At 41.3% G+C, this 20,526-nt stretch overlaps 1 protein-coding gene across 22 annotated transcripts in view; it reads right to left on the bottom strand.

Moving 5' to 3' along the window:
• The window catches only part of PSD3 (pleckstrin and Sec7 domain containing 3), a 588,112-nt gene that overhangs the window by 237,454 nt on the left and 330,132 nt on the right, over positions 1 to 20,526 (bottom strand). For 20 of the 22 annotated variants that reach the window (XR_011378165.1, XM_008267258.4, XM_070047345.1 and 17 more), the window contains one exon: positions 15,727 to 15,816. The exons of the other annotated variants lie outside the window; for them this stretch is intronic. Coding sequence is in view for 19 of the 20 variants with exons in the window: in XM_008267258.4 (XP_008265480.2) it covers positions 15,727 to 15,816 (90 nt within the window). In the remaining variant the exon portion in view is untranslated. The remainder of the gene's footprint in view (positions 1 to 15,726; positions 15,817 to 20,526) is intronic. 22 annotated transcript variants of the gene reach the window in all.

The following is a 20,526-nucleotide window of genomic DNA, read 5'->3' as shown; positions in this document are numbered from 1 at the left end:
CTTTTTTTCTGGGAAAAAGTACAAAGGCACTGAAATTGTCAACAGGTAGTGTGGGGAGCTAATGAGGAGAATTACAAGAAGGACATCTCCATCTGACCAGGGGTACACAGTACTGCGAAGAGCAAGGTTCACGCACAATCAGCTCTCCATTCCTGCAGGTTCCACATCCCCAGATTCAATCAAACACAGAACAAAATCCTAGAAATAAAACTGTGGTGTGGGCTCTTGCCACAGCAGTTAAGATGCTGCATGGGATGCCCACATTCTGTATTGGAGTGTCTGGCTTCAAGCCCTGGCTCTATTCCTGATGCCAGCTTCCTATTAATATGTACCCTGAGAGACAACAGGTGATGGTTCGAGTGACTGGGTTCCTTCTACCCACATGGGAGACCTTGATTGAGTTCCCTGCTCCTGTATTTGGCCTGGCCAAGTCCTGGCTATTGAAAGCAGTTGGGGAGTAACCCAGCAGATGAGGAATTTGTCTATGTCTCTGACTTTCAAAATAAAAATATATTTAAAAGATTTTCTAAAAGAGTGGGCCAGCGTTATGGAACAGTAGGTAAAGCCGCCTCCTGGGACGCTGGCATCCAAACAGGCACTAGTTCAAGTTCTATCTGCTTCACTTCCAACCTAGCTTCCGGATAATAGCCTAAGAAAAGCAGTGGAACATGGCCCAAGTGCCTGGATCCCTTCCACTCTTGTGGGAGAACTGGATGAAGCTCCTGACTCTTGACTTCAGTCTAGCTCAGCCCTGGCCACTGGGGCCATGCAGGGAGTGAACCAAAGATTTCTCTCTCACTCTCTCTCTGTAAAATTGACTTTCAAATAAATAAATCTTAAAAAAAAATTTTAAAGAAATAAAATTACACCCCATCTTAGACATGCACATATTTTTTTTACCATTCCCTAAATAATACAAGCTAAGAACTATTTACTTAGCAGTTATGTTTTATTAGGCATTCTACGTAATTTAGAATAATTTAAAGTAAACAGAACAGATGTGCATAGATTCTACACAAGTATGCCATTTTATACAAGAGACCTGAACATCTGGGAATAGTGGATACAGAGGGATGACGGCGCCTGCATCATTCAACACTTCCTTGTAAGGTCTGAATTAATGTGGCTTCTGGTATTTCTCAGAAAGCAACACTTCAGCACAAAGACTGTGCTACTGTCTATGGGACATTTGTGCGACGCGGCAAATGTTAAAAAGAACTAAAACAAAAAAGATACAAAAATCTTAAAACAACAACAATAAACATCTGATACTGACAGGGAATGGAATTCAAGAAAACTTCGGGGTAGAGAGATTGATTTTTCTATATTAGTGGATGAGGCCACTTTCTTTAAATGCCAAAATATTTATAAAAACGTTTTGTTGGCCGGCGCCGCGGCTCACTAGGCTAATCCTCCACCTTGCGGTGCCGGCACACCGGGTTCTAGTCCCGGTCGGGGCACCGGATTCTGTCCCGGTTGCCCCTCTTCCAGGCCAGCTCTCTGCTATGGCCAGGGAGTGCACTGGAGGATGGCCCAAGTACTTGGGCCCTGCACCCCATGGGAAACCAGGAGAAGCACCTGGCTCCTGCCTTCGGATCACCCTGGTGTGCCGGCTGCACTGCCATTGGAGGGTGAACCAACAGCAAAGGAAGACCTTTCTCTCTGTCTCTCTCTCTCACTGTCCACTCTGCCTGTCAAAAAAAAAAAAAAAAAAAGTTTTGTTGGCAATCTTTCCAAATCTATTTCATACTGTCTCCTTAATTAAATGAATTACATACAATGTAACATTTCTGATGACTCATTAAGCACACCGATTCCTTTGCTTTGCTGTAATAAGCATTCTCTAAAGCCCTCAACTACAGCTGGGCTCACCCCTCCTCACAACTCCAACTGCAGCATTTGCATCCCCAGTGCCCTAGAGAGCTTCATGTTTTCTCTCTCTCACTCTCTCTCTCTCTCTCTTTTAAAGATTTATTTATTTGAAAGGCAGAGTTACAGAGAGGCAGAGGCAGAGAGAGAGGGAGAGATCTCCCATCTGTTGGTTCACTCTCCAGATGGCTGCAACGGCCAGAGTTGAACCAATCCGAAGCCAGGAGCCAGGAGCTTCCTCTGGGTTTCCTACATGGGTGCAGGGGCCCAAGGACCTGGGCCATCTTTTACTGCTTTCCCAGGCCATAGCAGAGAGCTGGATCGGAAATGGAGGAGCTGGGACTTGAACCGGCACCCATACGGGATGCTGGCACTGCAGGCGGTGGCTTAACCTACCACACCACAGCGCCAGCCCCTCATGTTCTCTTCATTTCGTTAAAATCACCTGTTGCTGCTGACCACCACGTATCAGAGCAACAGCACTCCCTTCAACCGCATCCTTCTCATGCATGGCCACACTGGGAAAACAGCTCATGATATACTGGGTTTGTTTTAGAAGAATTAATTGGATGCGTTTTCTTTTAAAGCAAAGAGATAGCTAAGAGATGCTCAGGGGCACGTGTCCAACCCAGTCCTTAGTTTTCAGCAGTTTTTTGTATACTGCTCTCTACCTGTGACTGGATGGCCAACAGCTTATGATGTAATGGGGAAGCAGGTACAGCCAAAAGCTGTGAAGTAAAAATTGTGGTTATTATTAAAAATGGGCTCTCACTGAGGGTCTGACTAAAATCTTTAAGTTAAATTACAGACTCTGAAGCATCCATTTATTCTGGCTGTTTGAAGTTATTTTATTTTTAACTTTTTGCTGGTTTTCAATTCTTTTGAGGCTTTTTTTTTCAAACCACAGACACATACATAAATGAAGCAAAACAAATTGTTTTCCTTAATGGGATGATTTGACTGTACCACTGCAAATGCCTCTGAATTAAAATCCGTTGCCCCATATCCTTAATGGAGATAGAGGACAGTGTATTTACCCGTGGGCTGTGGTCTCTGGCAGAAACGAAACACTCTGAGGAACATGCCAGTCCCTTTTAGTATATCATAAACAGAGAGGGTGGCTTACATTCACAACGTGACCAATTAAATTCATATAAACAATGCATGTCCATGCTTTAGCCATAGGAGCAGCAATCCTGACGGACAGTGTTATGATGCTTTAGAAAGACTCCAGATATCTGTGTTCAGAATGCTATGGACGCATCTGGGTATGCAATTCTGCAGCACCTCTTCACAATTCAATGGAAAACAGAATCTATCTGGGAACTCTGAATATTCCATCACAGCACCCTTAATGATTACTACTACCCCCACTCACACTTTTCTCAGCTCTAGGTCTTTTTTTTTTTTTTTGGAGGGGGATGGAGTTAAAAGCCTGTTTGTACTTCTCAAGTAGCATCTGTTCTGTTAAAACGTTCTAAAAGACTTCTTTTTGGTAGTTTTTTTTTTTTTAAGCATGATCATGATTTGTGTATCTTCAGTCACTTCAAAGTATTACTCTCATTATTGTCATCATTTTTCATTCAAAGCCTGAACTGCACCAAAGGCAGCATGATTACTCTGCCCGTGGTGAGTCACATGACGGAAGGCAACAGCAAGCTTGCAGGCCTCCACGGGGAAGCAGGGCAGAAATGCAGCAGGACTCTCTCATCACAGAACTCAGCTTGAGCTACTTTACTGAAAAGAGACAGCAATATTCCATATTTAAGTCAGAACCTTTAAAGCTTCTCTCCTAACAAGCTTGCTAACATAGCTTCTGATGGAACAAGGACATATGCCTCAGCCATTTCAGGCGCTTGCTACCCCTGTCTTCTTTCCAGAGACCAGTTCAGTCTCACATCCTGCATGGTTCTCCACCCCACCCCCTGCATTCTTCCCCAGGTTTGGAAGCCAAGGGCCAAACCTGAAGAACCAGTGTGGAGGAGCTCAGCTCTGCCTACCGCCCCCTATCTCAAGCCCCAGCCCACCTAGGATATGAAAGGGGTCTGGGCTCTGCCACGTGTTGGCTCTGTGAGCCTGACGGCGGTTGGTAGACCTCTGCAGATTTATTTTCTCTGAACAGATTCGGTCTGGCTGCGAGTTCGCATTCCGTCTCCTCTCTGTTCTGCGCCCCTTTTCCTTACATCTGATGAGGAGACACCAAATCTGCACTCTTCCTAACAGCTTTCTCTTAGAAGCCTCTCGTCCTTACACCGGCATAAGCATCCAGGACCTTGCCTACGGAGATACTGCTGCTACCAGGTTTCCATGACCTGCTCCAGGAGAGAGCGCACCTACTCTAGGAAACAGTTATGCTCTTTTTTAGCAACACTTAAATACCACCCTAAGTTCCTATTTTCAACTATATACTCTGAATATAACTCAGATCGAGTATTTTTGAGAATTCACTGAGGCTTTTCATTTATAAAATGTTCAGACTTTTTTTCAGATTGAGGCTTGCTTCTTCATCACAGCCCTTTGGAATTCATCTCTTGAGAATTGGTACTATAATCAAAGCAATTCCTTCCTGTCTTCCATCCTTTCCTCCTCCCTTCCCCCTTCCTTCTTTCCTCCTTTCCTCCCCCCTCCCCCCCCTTTGGACAGGTAGTTAGAAAGAGAAAGTCTTCCTTCTGCTGGTTCACCCTCCCCAAATGGCCGCTGCAGCCAGCGCGCTGCACTGATCTGAAGCCAGGAGCCAGGTGCCTCCTCCTGGTCTCCCATGCGGGTGCAGGGCCCAAGGACTTGGGCCATCCTCCACTGCACTCCCGGGCCACAGCAGAGAGCTGGACTGGAATAGGAGCACCGGGACAGAATCCAGCACCCTGATGGGGACTAGAACCTGGGGTGCCGGCGCCGCAGGCGAAGGATTAGTCTAGTGAGCCTGGGCGCCGGCCCTCACTTCCTCTTTCAATCCCTCTTCAAAGAAAGAGAGAGACAGAAATTCCATTCACTAGTACAATCCCCAAATGCTTCCAATGGTAGGGGCTGGGCCAGAGCCAAAGCCAGGTAGTAGGGACACAATTCAGGTCTCCCATGTTGGTGGCAGGAACCGAACCACTACAGCAATCATTACTGCTGCCTCCCAGGGTCCACATTAGCAGGAGGCTGGAATCCAGTGCCAGAGTCGGGGATCAAACTCATGCACTTCCAAGTCGGAGGCAGCCGTGCTAGTGGTATATTAGGCCAAACGCCTGCCCCAAAGCAATCTCTTGGATTTAAATCTGATCACTGACTAGTCTGGCAACTAAGTAGACACTTCTTCATCTACATCAACACATACAGTATGAAGGTTAAAACTTAAAGAGATGTGACTTCAGGGCCGGTGCCGTGGCTCATTTGGTTAATCCTCTGCCTGCAGCACCAGCATCCCATATGGGCTCCGGGTTCTAGTCCTGGTTGCTCCTCTTCCAGTCCAGCTCTCTGCTGTGGTTTGGGAGGGCAGTGGAGGATGACCCAAGTGCTTGGGCCTCTGCACCCGCATGGGAGACCAGGAAGAAGAACCTGGCTCCTGGCTTCAGATTGACACAGTGCCAGCTGTGGTGGCCATTTGGAGAGTGAACCAATAGAAGGAAGACCTTTCTCTGTCTCTCTCACTGTCTATAACTCTACCTGTCAAATAAACAAATAAAGAGATGAGATTTCAATTTACAAAGAAAAAATGATGCCAAGAACATTTCCAGCACTTAGCTAAAATGATCCTTAATGATCTCCTATGGAGTTGTTCAACTTCTTTTTTACCACGCAACATTTTGCTCAAAAGACATTTCACTATATCTTTGGGTGCAAAAGTGAAATACAGCAAGTAGTGCTGGTCTAGCTGTGGGTAGTGACAGGATGGGTGGGCAATAGACATTTAGGGTCTCCAGAGGCAAAACTGAAACTGAAAATATAGGCACAGGCTGAATATTAATTTCCAACAAAGTGAAATGATCACTTCAAGGCCCCGTCAGTAGTCAGTAGCAGTATGAAGACAGCAGTAGAGAGCCCAGTGACTTCAGCCACAAGAATTAGAGCATTTCTGGACAGGCTCACGTGATACTAGGCACTTAACACACCTCATCTTACTTAATCCTCACAGCCACTCTTGGAAGTGGAGGAAGGTACCATTCCTTCCTGTTAAGTTGCCTGACCCAGGTAAAGCATCAGATCTGACATGACTCCACACTGCTATGAGCCTTCATGACACTCTAACAGATCCAACTAACATTAACTGGGAAGAATTTAGGTTTTCCTACTTGTGGAGTTTCTTCTACTCCACGTAGAAGCATCACAAGCACATCAGGAAATGCCAGGAGCAATCTGAAAACAATCTAGCAACAAAAACACACTTTAAGCGCAAAATAATTCAATACTTGGTATTACTTCCCTCAGTACTGTCACTATCCAAGCCACTACTCCTTCCCATGTGGATGGGTGCAACCACGAGACCTATTCTTGTCTGCTGTTACCTCCTCCAAATGTTGTTCCACAGCCTGAGAGTAATAACAGGTTCCTCTCACTTTCCAGTTCTCAATTCATCAAAACAATCCCACTGTCTTTTTCTTAATACTCCAGTTAAAAAGTACTGCTACAAAGTTATATTGAGCTGCTAATCATGATTTTTCAGTATTCTGAAGGAATTACCAGTAGCAGCAAAATTTCATTAAGCTCATTTTTATAGGCTGCCCCAACCTCTGACTAAAATACAGAAATTGCTCCATTTACCTTTTTTGTCTTATTCATTTTTTTCACTGAAAATTTTATTGGGATTATCTTAGTTTCACAAGTAGCTCTAAGAAATAACCTTGCACCATTTACCCAGTTTCCTCTAATGGTAACTTCTGCAACGCTGGAGTATAATATCACAAACTACAATATTGTCATTAATAAGGGGTGGGCATTTGGCAGCAATAGGGACACCCATATTCCCTGGGTTGGAATCTCAGCTCTGCTTTCAATCCAGCTTCCTACTAATGCATATCCTGGGAGGCAGCAGGTAATAGTTCAACTACTTAGGATTCCAGCTATGCTGTGAGAGACCTACATCGAGTTCCTGGCTCCTGACTTTGGACGGTTCCAGCTCAGCTGCGGCAGGTATCTGAGGTGTACACCACTGATTTACATTTTCCTGCTCTCTTTCTCTCCCTTTCAAATAAAATAAATGAATGAAATTTTTTTGAAAAAATGGACATTAGTAAAAATATGATCTTATTCAATTATCCCAATACTCATTGATAATCATGGAAGCAAAGACAAAAGAAGAGGGCAAAATACGGGTGTCAGGCAGGAGAGATGACCACCTCGTGTTTTATGGTCAGCCTTTCAGAGAAATATAGAAAAGTAGGACAATTGTCAGTGTTAAATTCTCACTATTCTCCTGGGTTACAAGGGTCAAATTAGAGGGGCAGATGGAACACAGGAACTGAGCTGGCTGGCCATGCGCCCTAATTCCGAAAAACCCAACAGCTCTTGCTGTTGCTCTGTTCTTTTGAGCTCTAAATCTTTAAAGGTCGATTGATTTTTCTGCTGTTGTTCATGCCTATATAGGACTGTAACTGATTAAAATGCCTAATGGTTATGAACCTGCATAGCAAAATATTGTGTTTCTTCCCTATACAACAAGATGCATTAATCTTTATCTAAAATGTATTCTTCCTTGTTGACCTTCTGATTCTGCTTAAATACTGCCTTCCTGGTTAATTTCTTCTTTATTTTCACATTATTTTTCCCTAACAATACCAAATGAGAAAATTACATGTAGAACAAAACATAAAATGCTTTCAACCTACTGGACATGTTAAACGATAGATGCAGCTAGTCTATACAATCTTGGACACTTTTGAAAGAACCTTGCCTAAATTCTTTCCTTTGAGAAAATAAGGAAAAAAATACATTTGAGTAAGATCATTTTCAGGGATTCTAGCCACTAGAAATATAACTGTTTAATTCACTCCTGTCTTTACCACCACATTAAAGGAGTGGAGCACATGCATCTTACTGGATCAGGCAAACAGATTTTCATCCTTTTAGTTAACTGTGCCTCCTTCCTGCAGACACCCTAACATATTTTACCATTTACTACACACCTGAGAGAGAAAAAACAATTCTTGGCATTCCCTTAAGAGACTATAATCTAATTTCAAAGTTAACAAATTCCCCAGTAAAGGAGACAGAAGCAATTCCTACACTTAAGAATTAAATTCCAAAGAATATTCTAAAGTTAAACATGCCTAATATGTCTAATAATCTGAAAGGTCTACTTACCTAGCTATTTAATTATTTCCAGCGATATTTCCTTGTAACTGGAACTATTCTTACAGCTATTTGTGTTTTTAGCCATATTTAGGAGGAAGTATTTTTAAAACACTCTTCAAAGTGTGTTAAGTTTGGGATTTTAGTTCCTTATATTGGAAACATTCAAGAAGGCTTGAAGTTTTTGGTTTTATTTTATTGTTTCTCTCCTCTCCGTCAATAAGATAAACATTTTTAAATTAAAGAAGAGATCGTTCAGTTTTTTTTTTTATTTTCCCTTGACACCAACTGAATTCAATCACTGCTCAAAAACAAATTAAAGATCTAACTGTGACTAGGATAGAAATATTAAGGAGAACATCACTTGAATACTAAATTGCAAGTGACCATAGGATAGGTAGAATAGAAAATAATTGGTGTGGGGGCCGGCGCTGTGGTGCAGTGAGTTAAACCCCAGCCTACAGCACCAGCATCCCATATGGGCACAGGTTCGTGTCCTGGCTGCTCCTCTTCCAATCCAGCTCTCTGCTATGGTCTGGGAAAGCGGTAGAAGATGGTCCAAGTTCTTGGGCCCCTACACCTGCATGGTATATGTTTTGAAATGGCCACTTTATCTCTAAATATTTAAATAACTGGTGGCCATCACCCAAAGTCCCTGTGCCCTTCATGTATGTCAGAGAAATGAAGACTTATCAGCCATTAGAATTGAAAATGGAAAACAGATTGGATTGAAGACACAAATGAGGCTTTTCAGTTAAAACTGGGAACAGATTTTTCCCATGAAACTCAGAAGACATAAAATTTAGGGAACAGGGAGGCAAAGGAGAAAGTTTGTTATATTTTGAGATAAGATGCATTCAAGGAAAAATATCAACGGGCAAATAAAAATTGTATAAATTTGTGGTGGACATGGAATTTTTGATTATAGGTATATATTGTGGAAATCAAGGTTTTAACATAGCTATCACCTACTTTTTTTTTTGTGGTGAGAACATTTACAATCTATTCTCTCAGCAATTTTTAAGCACACACTGCAACAGTGTTAATTATAGTCACCAGGCTGTAAATGGATCTCCACATTTTACTTATACCATTTCATTAAACCTGTCTTCTCTTTAAGCAATACCCTCTTCCCCACCCAGTCTCTGATAATCACCATAACCCCCTCTGATTCTGTAAGACTGACCTACAAGTAAGTGAGAATATGAGGTATTAGTCTTTCTCTGCTTTTTTTTTCACTTGGTAAAAAGCTTTTCAATTTCAGGTCCTTCCTGCTGTTGCAACTGACAGTCTTTTCATTTCTTTCCTAAGACTAAATAGTGCTCCACTCAGCTACTGATGGACCCTCAGGTTAACTCCATGGTCAGGCTACTATTAATTTTCAAACATGATTCTGCAGGGTAAAGAGCTTCAAAAATATGCACATTATGGCCAGCCAACACTTTACTTTTCTAGGTCTCAGCCCCTGATGATAATGAGTGTATGAGGTCCTCAGGTTGACATAAAGGAGCCCAGAGGCCAGGCTGAAATACCACAATGCCAGTTTCCTAAGGCTTCAGGCCTGGGCCTTTCTGTGGGAGAGAGCACGAGACAGTGGTAGACACCAAGGAGTTTTTAGTCTTTTCAAATAATACATCTCCACCAACATCCAGGATTATCCGAAAATGTCAAAAAGACAGTAACGAGTTTGCTTCTTCAAAGATCTTCAAGATTCAACACCTAGTGGTCCTTAGTACCTATACTCTTGTAACGTCAAAGACCAAAGTTGCTAAAGACCCAAATAAAATATAAGATATAAAAATGTGGGGAGAGGGATAGCCTAGGGAAAACAGACAAGGTTAAAAGATAAGGAAAATAAAGGGCTAACCATGGTTCATTTTCAGGTCCAAGTTACAGATGGTTCCTTTCACCTAGGAGAGGATATGCTTATGCTTATGCTTATGAGGCCATAAAAATTACTAGGTTAAAAAAGCATCTGGTCCATGTAGGTAGAAGTCTTGTCTGGTGGCACTAATCCTACTTGGCCTTTTGAGTTGTAAAACACCATAATCCAACCACCTGCAAGAAGGAATGAGGTCACATTCCAGTCCATTTTGAGCTAGCTGATGTCTAATGTAACGACAGTATTCACATGAATCTTCCCACAGTCAACCAAGAGAAAGCAGGGATGGGTGCTTGGCACAGCAATTTGCCTCTGCGCCATCCTGCAGTAGCTGGGTTCAGTACTTAGCTCTGTTCCTGATTCCAGTTTCCCACTAACGTGCAGGAAAGAAGGAATGACAGCTCAAGTCGTTGTTTCTGCCACTCACACTGGAGACCTGAGTTGAGTTCCCAGCTTCCTGCATGTCCTGGGCATTAAGGGAGAATGAACCAGCACATATACTTCTCTGTCTCTCAGAAAGTTCTACCTCCAGAGCTGGCCCCCAATTCACATCATCATCTCTCTCTACTCACATTCCTAACAGTTTTTTTAAAAATATTTATTTTATTTATTGGAAAGAGTTATAAAGAGCCAGAGAGAGAGAGAGAGAGAGATGTCTTCCATTCTGTTGGTTCACTCCTCAAATGACTGCCACAGCCAGAGCTGAGCTCATCCGAAGCCAGGAGCCAGGAGCTTCCTCCGGGTCTCCCACACGGGTGCAGGGGCCCAAGAACTTTCCTACCACTTTCCCAGGCCATAGCAGAGAGCTGGATCAGAAATGGAGCAGCTGGGACTTGAACCAGGGCCCATATGGGATGCCGGCACTGCATTAACCCACTGTGCCACAGCGCCGGCCCCCTTAACAGTTTTAATATTTATTACGGAGTTGCAGGTTTTTTTTAATAATTAAATTCATCACAAACCAAAGCAGACCTCCCCTTTCTCATTTTTCTCCACTTTGTCCCCAGTGATGCCTGGCAGTGAATCACACACACCTCTTGGGACAGAAAGGCCTTGCAGAGCCATGAAACACGCCAAGTAGTTTGGCATACCTGTCCTGATTTGGGGATGCAGTAGAGAGGAATAACTATGAGCATATCTTTGTGCGGCAGAGGAAACAGCAGATGAGATGGAAAAATAACCTAAATAAAAAATACATAAATTCTCTCAGCTGTACTGCGAAGGTCCATCTCACACAGCACCTCCTCCCAGCCTTTGAAGACCCTAAATAGTACTCTATCTCTGGATATCCAACTTCAGTCTGTGTCACAGATGCATACACTTTATACTGTAATCAACTTGTATGGAAGAACAAGCTTATTTGCCAAAGCACTTAAGTATCTGTTTATGTTATTTTAGTAAACAACAGAAATTGCAGGGAAAACTGTAAATCATAAAAGAAAAAACAAGGATGGAGGGGACTTGGTGTATCATCCATTTCTTCAATGCAGGCTAAGGCAAATTTGGAAGCAATCATTAACTGAAATTTCTGAATTACAAGCTGGAGCCCAGTTTCTTATTTATGTTATGAACTGTTACTTCTTAACCATTTCTCTTTTAAGAAAAAGCAAAAATACAGTTTGTACTTTCATTCTAATACAGAAGAACTGTGACTTCAGGAGAGGAGGAGCCCTCTATGTTACTCTGAGGACAAGTGCCCGTTTGGTTCCAGCAGTTTCTCCATGTCCCACAACACCTGATAAACACAAAGTAAACGACTCCAACTGTGTAAACACATTGATCAAGACATAAGCCCAAGTATTATTTCCGTTCCAAAGAAATGTGAAGAGACATAAATCTCAATGTTCCTTTTGACCCAAAGAAATCTAAAAGTAATAAGAAACCAAAGTGTAATAATAAAAGCTTCAGTGCAGGGTCAACATTGTGGCACAGAAGATTAAGTCACCGATGAAGACGCCTGCATCCTGTATCAGAATGCCACTCCAAGTTCCGGCTCCTCTGCTTTTCTTTCAGCTTCCTATTAATGTGCCAAGGAGACAGCAGATGACAGCAAAAGTATGGGTTCCTGCCACCTAAATGGGAGACCGGATAGAGCTACCAGTTCCTAGGTTCAGCCTGGACTGGCCTCAGCTTTTACAGGCATTTGGGAGTAGGCCAGCAAATGGAAGATGTCTCTCTCCCTGTCTCCATCTCTGTTTATCCCACTCTCTTTGTCTCTCTGCCTTTCAAATAAATAAGTAAATCTTTAAAAAGCTTCAGTTCAACAAGGTGACTTGAAGCATCTTTTGGTATTGATTCTAGCATTTTCTTTACATTTTTATGAAGAAATCTAATAAAGTACATAACCTTCCTCTTAACTCATTAACAAAAAAACTGTTAGGTCATGGATGCCTATAATTTTGTGGGTTAGAATGGGAGTGGAATAAAATTAAAAAGCGGCTGGCACTGTGGTGTAGTAGGTTAGACGTTTGCCTATGGCACCAGCATCCCATAGAAATGCCGGTTCAAGTCCCAGCTGTTCCACTTTTGATCCAGCTCCCTGCTAATGCACCTGGGAAAGCAGTTGGAAAACGGCCCAAGTGCTTGGGTCCCTGCACCCACGTGGGAGACCTGGATGGAGTTCCTGGCTCCTGGCTTCAGATAAGCTCTGGCTGTTGCGGACATTTGAGGAGTTAACGGGTGGATGGAAGATCTCTCTCTCTCTCTCTCTCTCTCTCTCTCTCAGATAAAAGCCAAACAAATCTTTAGAATGGGGGTGGAAGAAGATAGAACTGGGTTACTCCAAAACTTCTAAGACAATATCGAACTTTTTTGTGTTTATCTGTGTGTAAGTATCTGAGTGGCATGTTTATAATCCTAGTTCCTCTAAAATTCAAATAGATAGCCCATCCAATAATTTATCTCAACAGATATCACTATCACAAGAGAAAGAAGAAGGGGGAAAATGAGAAAGAAAACAAATAAATAAAAACAAAGAAAGCAAAAGAGAGCGCCAGAGGGAGACATGGAGAGAAACAGGAAGGAGGAAAGAAGGAGGAAGAGAAAGAGGTGGGAAGGAATGGCACACAGAATAGTAAAATGAAATGCAACTGGTCTGAAGAAAGCCTTCCTTGTTGAAATCGGCAGTGAAGACCATTTCTACCGAAATGGAACGTTCTCGCTTGAATTGCTGAGGCTTATTATGAAAGGCAATCAATATTTCACTTGACAATTTCCATGCTAACAACACTGTCACTTTCAGTGTTGTTCCACTTGTCATCTTCCTACAGTAAATAAAGAAGAATATAATATGTATTTCCCCTTAGGTTTATGAACATAATCTCAATAGCATAACTGCAACAAATCATCTGGCAAATTCTTGGCAAAGAAAATAAAGAACATATGTTCATCAAGGTGAGCAGTAACCACTGGACCATACATGGACTACACTTGGCTTCCAACAGCTTCATCAAACATGCTCTAAATCTATCCAATAGTCTATCCACAGTCACGAAGATTACCATTAGCCTACCATTAGCATCTAAAAGATTGACAATGAAGATCTTCCTATTGATTCTCATTTCTGACATAAATTGATATAAGACCCCCAAATCTGTTTTTGGAGAGACTCCATTATTTTCTCTGTTAATATCATGGACTGAAAAAAAGACTGATTAACACTGTATAGCTTCAGTGCAATGAACATCACTTCTTAAAATAATTATTTGTTTGAGAGGCAGTGTTAGAGAACAGAAAGCTTCCATTTGCTGGTTCACTCCCCATGTTCACAATGGCTGAACATGCTGGTAGCACAGCAGAGAATGCAATCCAGGTCTCCCTCATGGGTGGAAGGAACCCACTTATTTAAGCCATCACTGTTGCCACTTAAGGTCTGCATTAGCAGCAAACTGGAGTCAGGAGCCAGAGCTGCACATGAAATCCAGATACTCTAATATGGGTCTTCTAAGCTAGGCCATAGAACCACCCTTAGCCTTCATTTTAACACTTAGTATATAGATAAGGTTTCTTTTGGAGTCAGATCCTTTAAATGAATCTGCTAATAATGGTAACACAATTGAATCATACTATAATTTAAAATGTACCATTGAAAGGTAAGTCTTTTATTTTATGTAATTTCTAAACTGTATAAACTAGGTTCTACCAAACTTGAAGAGATACTATGCAAAATGAAAGAGGTATTAAATATAGTATTCTGAGATTCTAAGTCTTACTGACTTAGAATTCTAGTTTGTAAAAAAGTTATAAAAGCAGCAGACAGAAAAGTACCTTTAGTTTATATTAATAAGGATGAGAGTTCTCAGGGCAGCATAGCAAGTTAAGTCATTGCCTACAATGCTGGCATCCCATACAGGCACTGGTTCATGTTCTGGCTGCTCTACTTCCAATCCAGCTCCCTGCTAATATGCAAGGGAAAAGCAACAGAAGATGACCCAAGTGCTTGGTCCCCCTGCTACCCACACAAGGGCCCTGGATGAAACTCCTGGCTGAGCCAGGCTGTTGAGGCCACTTGGGGAGTGAACCAGCAGAGAGACGATGTCTGTGTCTCTCCTTCTTTCTGTAACTCTTTCAAATAGATAAATAAATAAATATTAAAAAAAAGGAAAGAAACAGGAATTCTTGGGGCCAGCATTGTGGCGTAGTGGGTTAAGCCACAGCTTGAGCCACTGGTATCCCATGTGAGCACCAGTTCAAGTCCTGGCTACTCTACTTCTGATCCAGTGCCCTGCTACTGTGCTGGGAAAGCAGTGGAAAATGGCCGAAGTGCTTGAGCCCCTGCCACCCTGGATTCAGTCTGGTCCAATGCCAGTCATTGAAGCCATTTGGGGAGTGAATCAGTGGATGGAAGACTCTCTGTCTCTCTCTTTCTCTCTCTCTCTCTCTCTCTCTCTTCCTCTCCTCTCCTCTCCCCTCCTCTCCCTTCCTCCCTCTGTCCCTCTCTCCCTTTCTGTCCCTCTATACCTCCCTCCCTTTCTTTCTCTTTCTTTCTGTAACTTAAATATATAAATACATAATTTTTTTAAAAAAGTTCTCAAATAAATATGAATTTTCAAAAGGCTAAAATCAAATAGAAATGTGTAAAAACCACATTTTCAACATACACATCTTACCCTGCAACTGCAAAGATATTCATTATTCTGTATTTGATTAAACATACAACTCATTATAATGCTGGTAGAATGTATGAATTCTAAAGTTGATTTTGTTGTTTCCTTGAAAACAATCTGATGATGGGGAAAAACATGCTGATTGGGAATGCAATTAATGCAGGCACCCTAAAATTACTCAGAATTTAATTTAATCTATTTCCAGTGACAATCTGAATAGCCCTATGAGAAGGGACTGAGCATAATCAGAACTGTTTCCATTACGATATGCAAATACGTTTTTGTTTCCATAGTAAATATGCCTTTGTGACATTCTCTCAAGTTCTGATGATCTGCTCACAAAAACTGTCCACTATTGGCATCACCAACAATTCCAAATTTAGCCTTATTTCAGTATCATTGGTTCCATTGTAGACTTTAGGAACTACTGCAGCCAGGATACTTTGCAATTCAAAGCATCAAAGACAGAGTCCAGTAGAAATAACACCAATATAAGCAAAGCAAAGAACAAGACAGAGATTCTTAGCTTATTTTGGATTAAGCAGCAAGCAGTCAATTAAAATGCATGCATGCTTCAAAAACTAAAAGTTCAGTGCTTACTTTCAACAGATCCTTGGGGAAATCAGCACCTTCATTTACCCCTTGGAGATTTGCAATGAACTCTTGGCAGGTCATCTTCCTTCCAATATTCTGCAAAACAAGCAAGTAACATATCGTATTGGACATTCGTAGAACTGGTATTGATTCTTCAGTAAATGACTAAGCAGAGCCAGCCAGATCTGGTTTTTGAAAACATGAATACATAGATACATACATAGGTGTACATATGCATGCATTCATAAGACAATTTTAATGTGTAAGAAATACAGATGGACAATTATGCTTCTAAAAGTCTCATTAAATATAAAAAAACAAAATTATGACAAACCCTTATTTTAACCTAGGAAAAAACCCTGAAAAATTCTATGCAATATTTATAGAAATAATAAATGATAGAGTTCCTATTACTAAAAAATAACACTCATAAAGGATCTGAGGTCTACCCTCCTGTCACGATCTCAAGCTGCTGGGAGAGGAAACAAGACTCCTGGGCGAGAGACAAGCATGTATTACAACAGAAGTAGCCAGGCTACCAGCATTACCTTGCTCAATGCTCTACTTCCCTGAACCCCAGTTCTCACAGAGAAACTTGACAAGTGCCACCTGCATGTGCAATGGGCTGTCATTAAGGACAGAATCCCTAAGCTTCAGGCACTGGAATCTCTAGTAACAGGCAGTATACATGTCTGTCTCCTTGCTCTTGGCTGAAGATGCTGGCTCTGTCTTGAAAGCAGTTGAGCAAATCTGATTACCGCTCTGATGTTACTGTGTCTCTCAAAGGTGCTCACTGTAAACTTGAAAGGACACACTTGCAAAGGCAAGCAAAGCCTCTATTTGCAAAATGTTCTGAAAATTGTAAGACCCATGGAGAAAAGTCTCCCAGCACCTTCCCAAGCTGACTTAAGGATAATAAAGTTTAACCAAAGCCTCCTACTAATAAACAACATGTGAGCAGAAAACCTAAATGACAAAAATCAGAAAAGATATAAACATGCTGACTAAGGAAACTGATATAACTGCGGTCACAGGGAATCGCCTCCTGTGCCAGCTCCAAACCTGCAGAAGTTGCCAGTTAGGAAGAATTCTGAGGTTCAATCTGGATACCAAGAGAACTGTGTCACGAGTACAGGAGACAGATGTGGAATATGGACAAGTGCACAGGACCTCTGGAAAAACATGGTTCCAGTAACTACAAAGTGTGCCCACACACCTGTACACGATGTTCTCACAGATAAACACATGCTTTCCAAGGCTATTTTATTTATTAAAACAGTAGGATACAATGGTAGCATTAAAAATGAGACAATATACTTCTGGGATACAAGGTATGGAGAGTTTTAAGGGAATATGGATACAGACCTTCAACCACAAGAACATAGATCTAGTCTGTGTGTTAAGGGTAATCTTTGTTTCCCATCTCAAAGCTACCTTTCTGTTTTACAAAATGAAAAAAACGTGTCCCAACCATGCTAATTATGGTGAAAGTGCTAAAAGGTTTTTTTTTTGTTGTTGTTGTTGTTTTTGAAATCTTGCCTCTTGATCAGACATTATATCAAAGATTGGATGAAAAGTTTGACAATGAGTACTGGTTTTGCCAGATAATCTTAGATCTTTCCCATAAATTGAATAAATAAAATCTGTAATACTAAAGTTTTGGTGAAAAAAAATTTTAAACTTATTTGAAAGGCAGAGTTTCAAAGACAGGGGGAGACACACACACACACACATACAGAGAGAGAGAGAGAGAGAGAGAAAGAGAGAGAGAGAGAGAGAGAGAGAGACTCTTCCATCTACTATTGCTTCATTCCCCAAATGGCTGCAACAGCCAGGGCTAGATCAGGCTGTAAGCTTGGAGCTTCTGGGTCTCCCACGTGGTGGCAGGGACCCAAGCACTTGGACCATCTCCCCCTGCTTTCTCAGGCACATTATTAGCAGGGACCTGGATTAAAGGTGGAACGGCCAAGACTCAAACTAGTGCCCATATGGCTTAACCCACTATATCACAATACCAGCTCCAAAAAAAATTTACTTAAAATATAGAAAAGAACTTTAATGAAGAATAATGTTTCACAATACTGTATTTTAAAAAAATCTCAATTTTCCCAGTTCTTCCCAAGTGTATCAGTTCAAACCTTGTGCCTCAAGGTACAAAGCAACAAGGATAATCAATCACACTATAATATTCATCTTGACTTGACGTGGTAAGCTCTTTGAGACATGCTCCAAGGACTGCTGAAGATGGATGAATAATGACCAGGTAACAAATTCTCTTCTAAGCCAGCTGCTTTCCAATACTTTGTTTTTATTAACAGAATTAAAAGAGGACCTTAATTTAATTTTGACCAGTGATCTGGGAAATTCAGACCTTTATAACATCTATTTTTCAACTATTGTCATTAATAATTATTAAATGTAAATCATTCTAGAACAAAATGCTGAACTCTTAAAATCTTATGATAAAAACTTTAATTTCATAGTTGACTTAAAATAAAATAATAATGCTCAAAAACAAATGCCTATTCACTACATAAAAATATAAAAAGAAACAAAATCAAATTTCTCTCCTAAAAATGACTATGATGACTTCATTTTGAGGAGTGTCAAGTCACTATAACTTTTTAAAAATGTAGTTTTTATTGAAATATACTCTGTATAACATTGACCCTTTTTAACTATGATTCGGTGATTTCAGTATATTGATAACATTGTACAGCCATGTCAACTATCTAATTTCGGAACATTTTTATCAAATCTAAAAGAAATCCTATACCCACTAACACTCTAGCACTCAGGCCCCAAATCTCTCCCTCCATCACCACCAGCCATCACCTAGCAACCACTAAATCTACATTTTATTTATATGAATTGTCTACTCAGGACATCATATAAATGGAATCACTTAAAATGTGGCCTTCGACGGCTGGCTTCTTTTATTTAGCATAGCATCTTCCAGGTTCATCCATGTTGAAAGCATGAATCAGTACTTAATGTTTTTTATTGCAAAGTACCATCCCATTGCACGGATATTCAGGTTTTATTTTTGTTTGTCCATTCATAAACTGAGGGACATTTGGGCTGTTTCTACTTTGGAGCAATTATGAATAATGCTGCTATAAATACTCGTGTACAAGTTTTCCTGTGGCTGTGCTTTCATTCCTCCAAAGTATATACTTAGGAGTGGGATTGCTGGGTCCTATGGTAACGCTATACTTATTCATTTGAGGACTGTTTCCAAACTGGCTGTACAATTTTACATTCCCAGGAGCCGTGTCTGAGGTATCAGCCAATACTTACCATCTCTCCTTTTGATTTTAGCCACTCTTAGGTGCATAAACCAGCATCCTGTGGTTTCAATTTGCATTTACCTAGTGACCAATGATGCTCACCATCTTTCCATGTTCTGTCAGCCATGTGTGTATCTTCTTTACAGAAATGTCTATTAAAATTCTATTCCTTCTCTTATTGGGATATTTGTATTTTTATTGTTGAGTTGTAAGAGCTTTTATATATTCTGGAGTTCTTATGTGATAGGCACACTGCAAGAATTTTCTTCCATTCTGTGGGTGTCTTCACTTTTTTTCTTTTACTTTCTAGATGGTGTCTTTTGAAGCACAAAATGGTTTTAATTAGATGAAATTCAATATATCTAGCTTTCTTTTGTTACCTGTGCTTTTCATATCTTATCTAAGAAATCATTGCCTGATCCAACATCATAAAGATTTGTTCCTGTATTTTCTGAGTTTTACAGCATTAGCTCTTACATTTAGCTACTTACTCCATATCTGTTTATGGTATAAAGTAGAAACTCAATTTCCTTCTTTTTTTTTTTTTTATTTTTTTGCCAGGCAGAGTTAGACAGTGAGAGAGTTAGACAGAGAGAGAGTTATAGACAGTGAGAGACACTGGTTCACTCCCCTAATGGTCGCTATGGCCAGCGCTGCGCCAATCCGAAGCCAGGAGCTGGGTACTTCCTCCAGGTCTCCCATGCGGGTGCAGGAACCCAAGCACTTGGGCCATCCTCCACTGCCCTCCCGGGCCACAGCAGAGAGCTGGACTGGAAGAGGAGCAACCAGGACGACTACCCGGCGCCCCAACCAGGACTAGAACCCGGGGTGCCGGCGCTGCAGGCGGAGGATTAGCCGGCCTCAATTTCCTTCTTCTAAAATGTGAATATCCAGTTGTTACAGCACTATTTATTGAAAGGCTATTCTGGGGCCGGCACTGTGGCCTAGCAGGTAAAGCTGCTGCCTGCAGTGCCGGCATCCCATATGGGCACCAGTTTGAGTCCCGGCTGCTCCACTTCCAACCCAGCTCTCTGCTATAGCCTGGGAGAGAAGAAGATGGCTCAAGTCCTTGGGCCCCTGCACCAGCATGGGAAGACCTGGAGGAGGCTCCTGGCTTCGGACCGGTGCACCTCTGGCCATTGCGGCCAATTGGGGAGTGAACCAGCAGATGGAAGACTCTCTCTCTCCCTCTCTCTGCCTCTCCTCCTCTCTCCCTGTGTAACTCTTTCAAATAAATAATAACAAAAAGCATTTTAAAAAGGTTATTTATTTCTTCATCAAACTGTCTTGGCACTCTTGCTGAAAAAAACTGACCATAAATGTATAAAGTTTATTAGTGCACGCTTGGGTCTACTGTATTGCTCTAGATGTCTATCTTTATGCAAATATAACACTCTTAGTGTAGTTCTACAAGAAGGTGTTTACTTTTGATTTTTTTATTGTAGTAAATACATAATGTAAAATGTACTATCTTAATTATAAGGGTAAAGTTCATTAGTCCACACTAGTATATTCA

The sequence above is a fragment of the Oryctolagus cuniculus genome, chromosome 8, assembly GCF_964237555.1.
Source record: "Oryctolagus cuniculus chromosome 8, mOryCun1.1, whole genome shotgun sequence".
Lineage (NCBI taxonomy): Eukaryota > Metazoa > Chordata > Mammalia > Lagomorpha > Leporidae > Oryctolagus > Oryctolagus cuniculus.
Note: the sequence above shows the minus strand (reverse complement) of the source record. Positions and strands in the feature narration are given on the sequence as shown.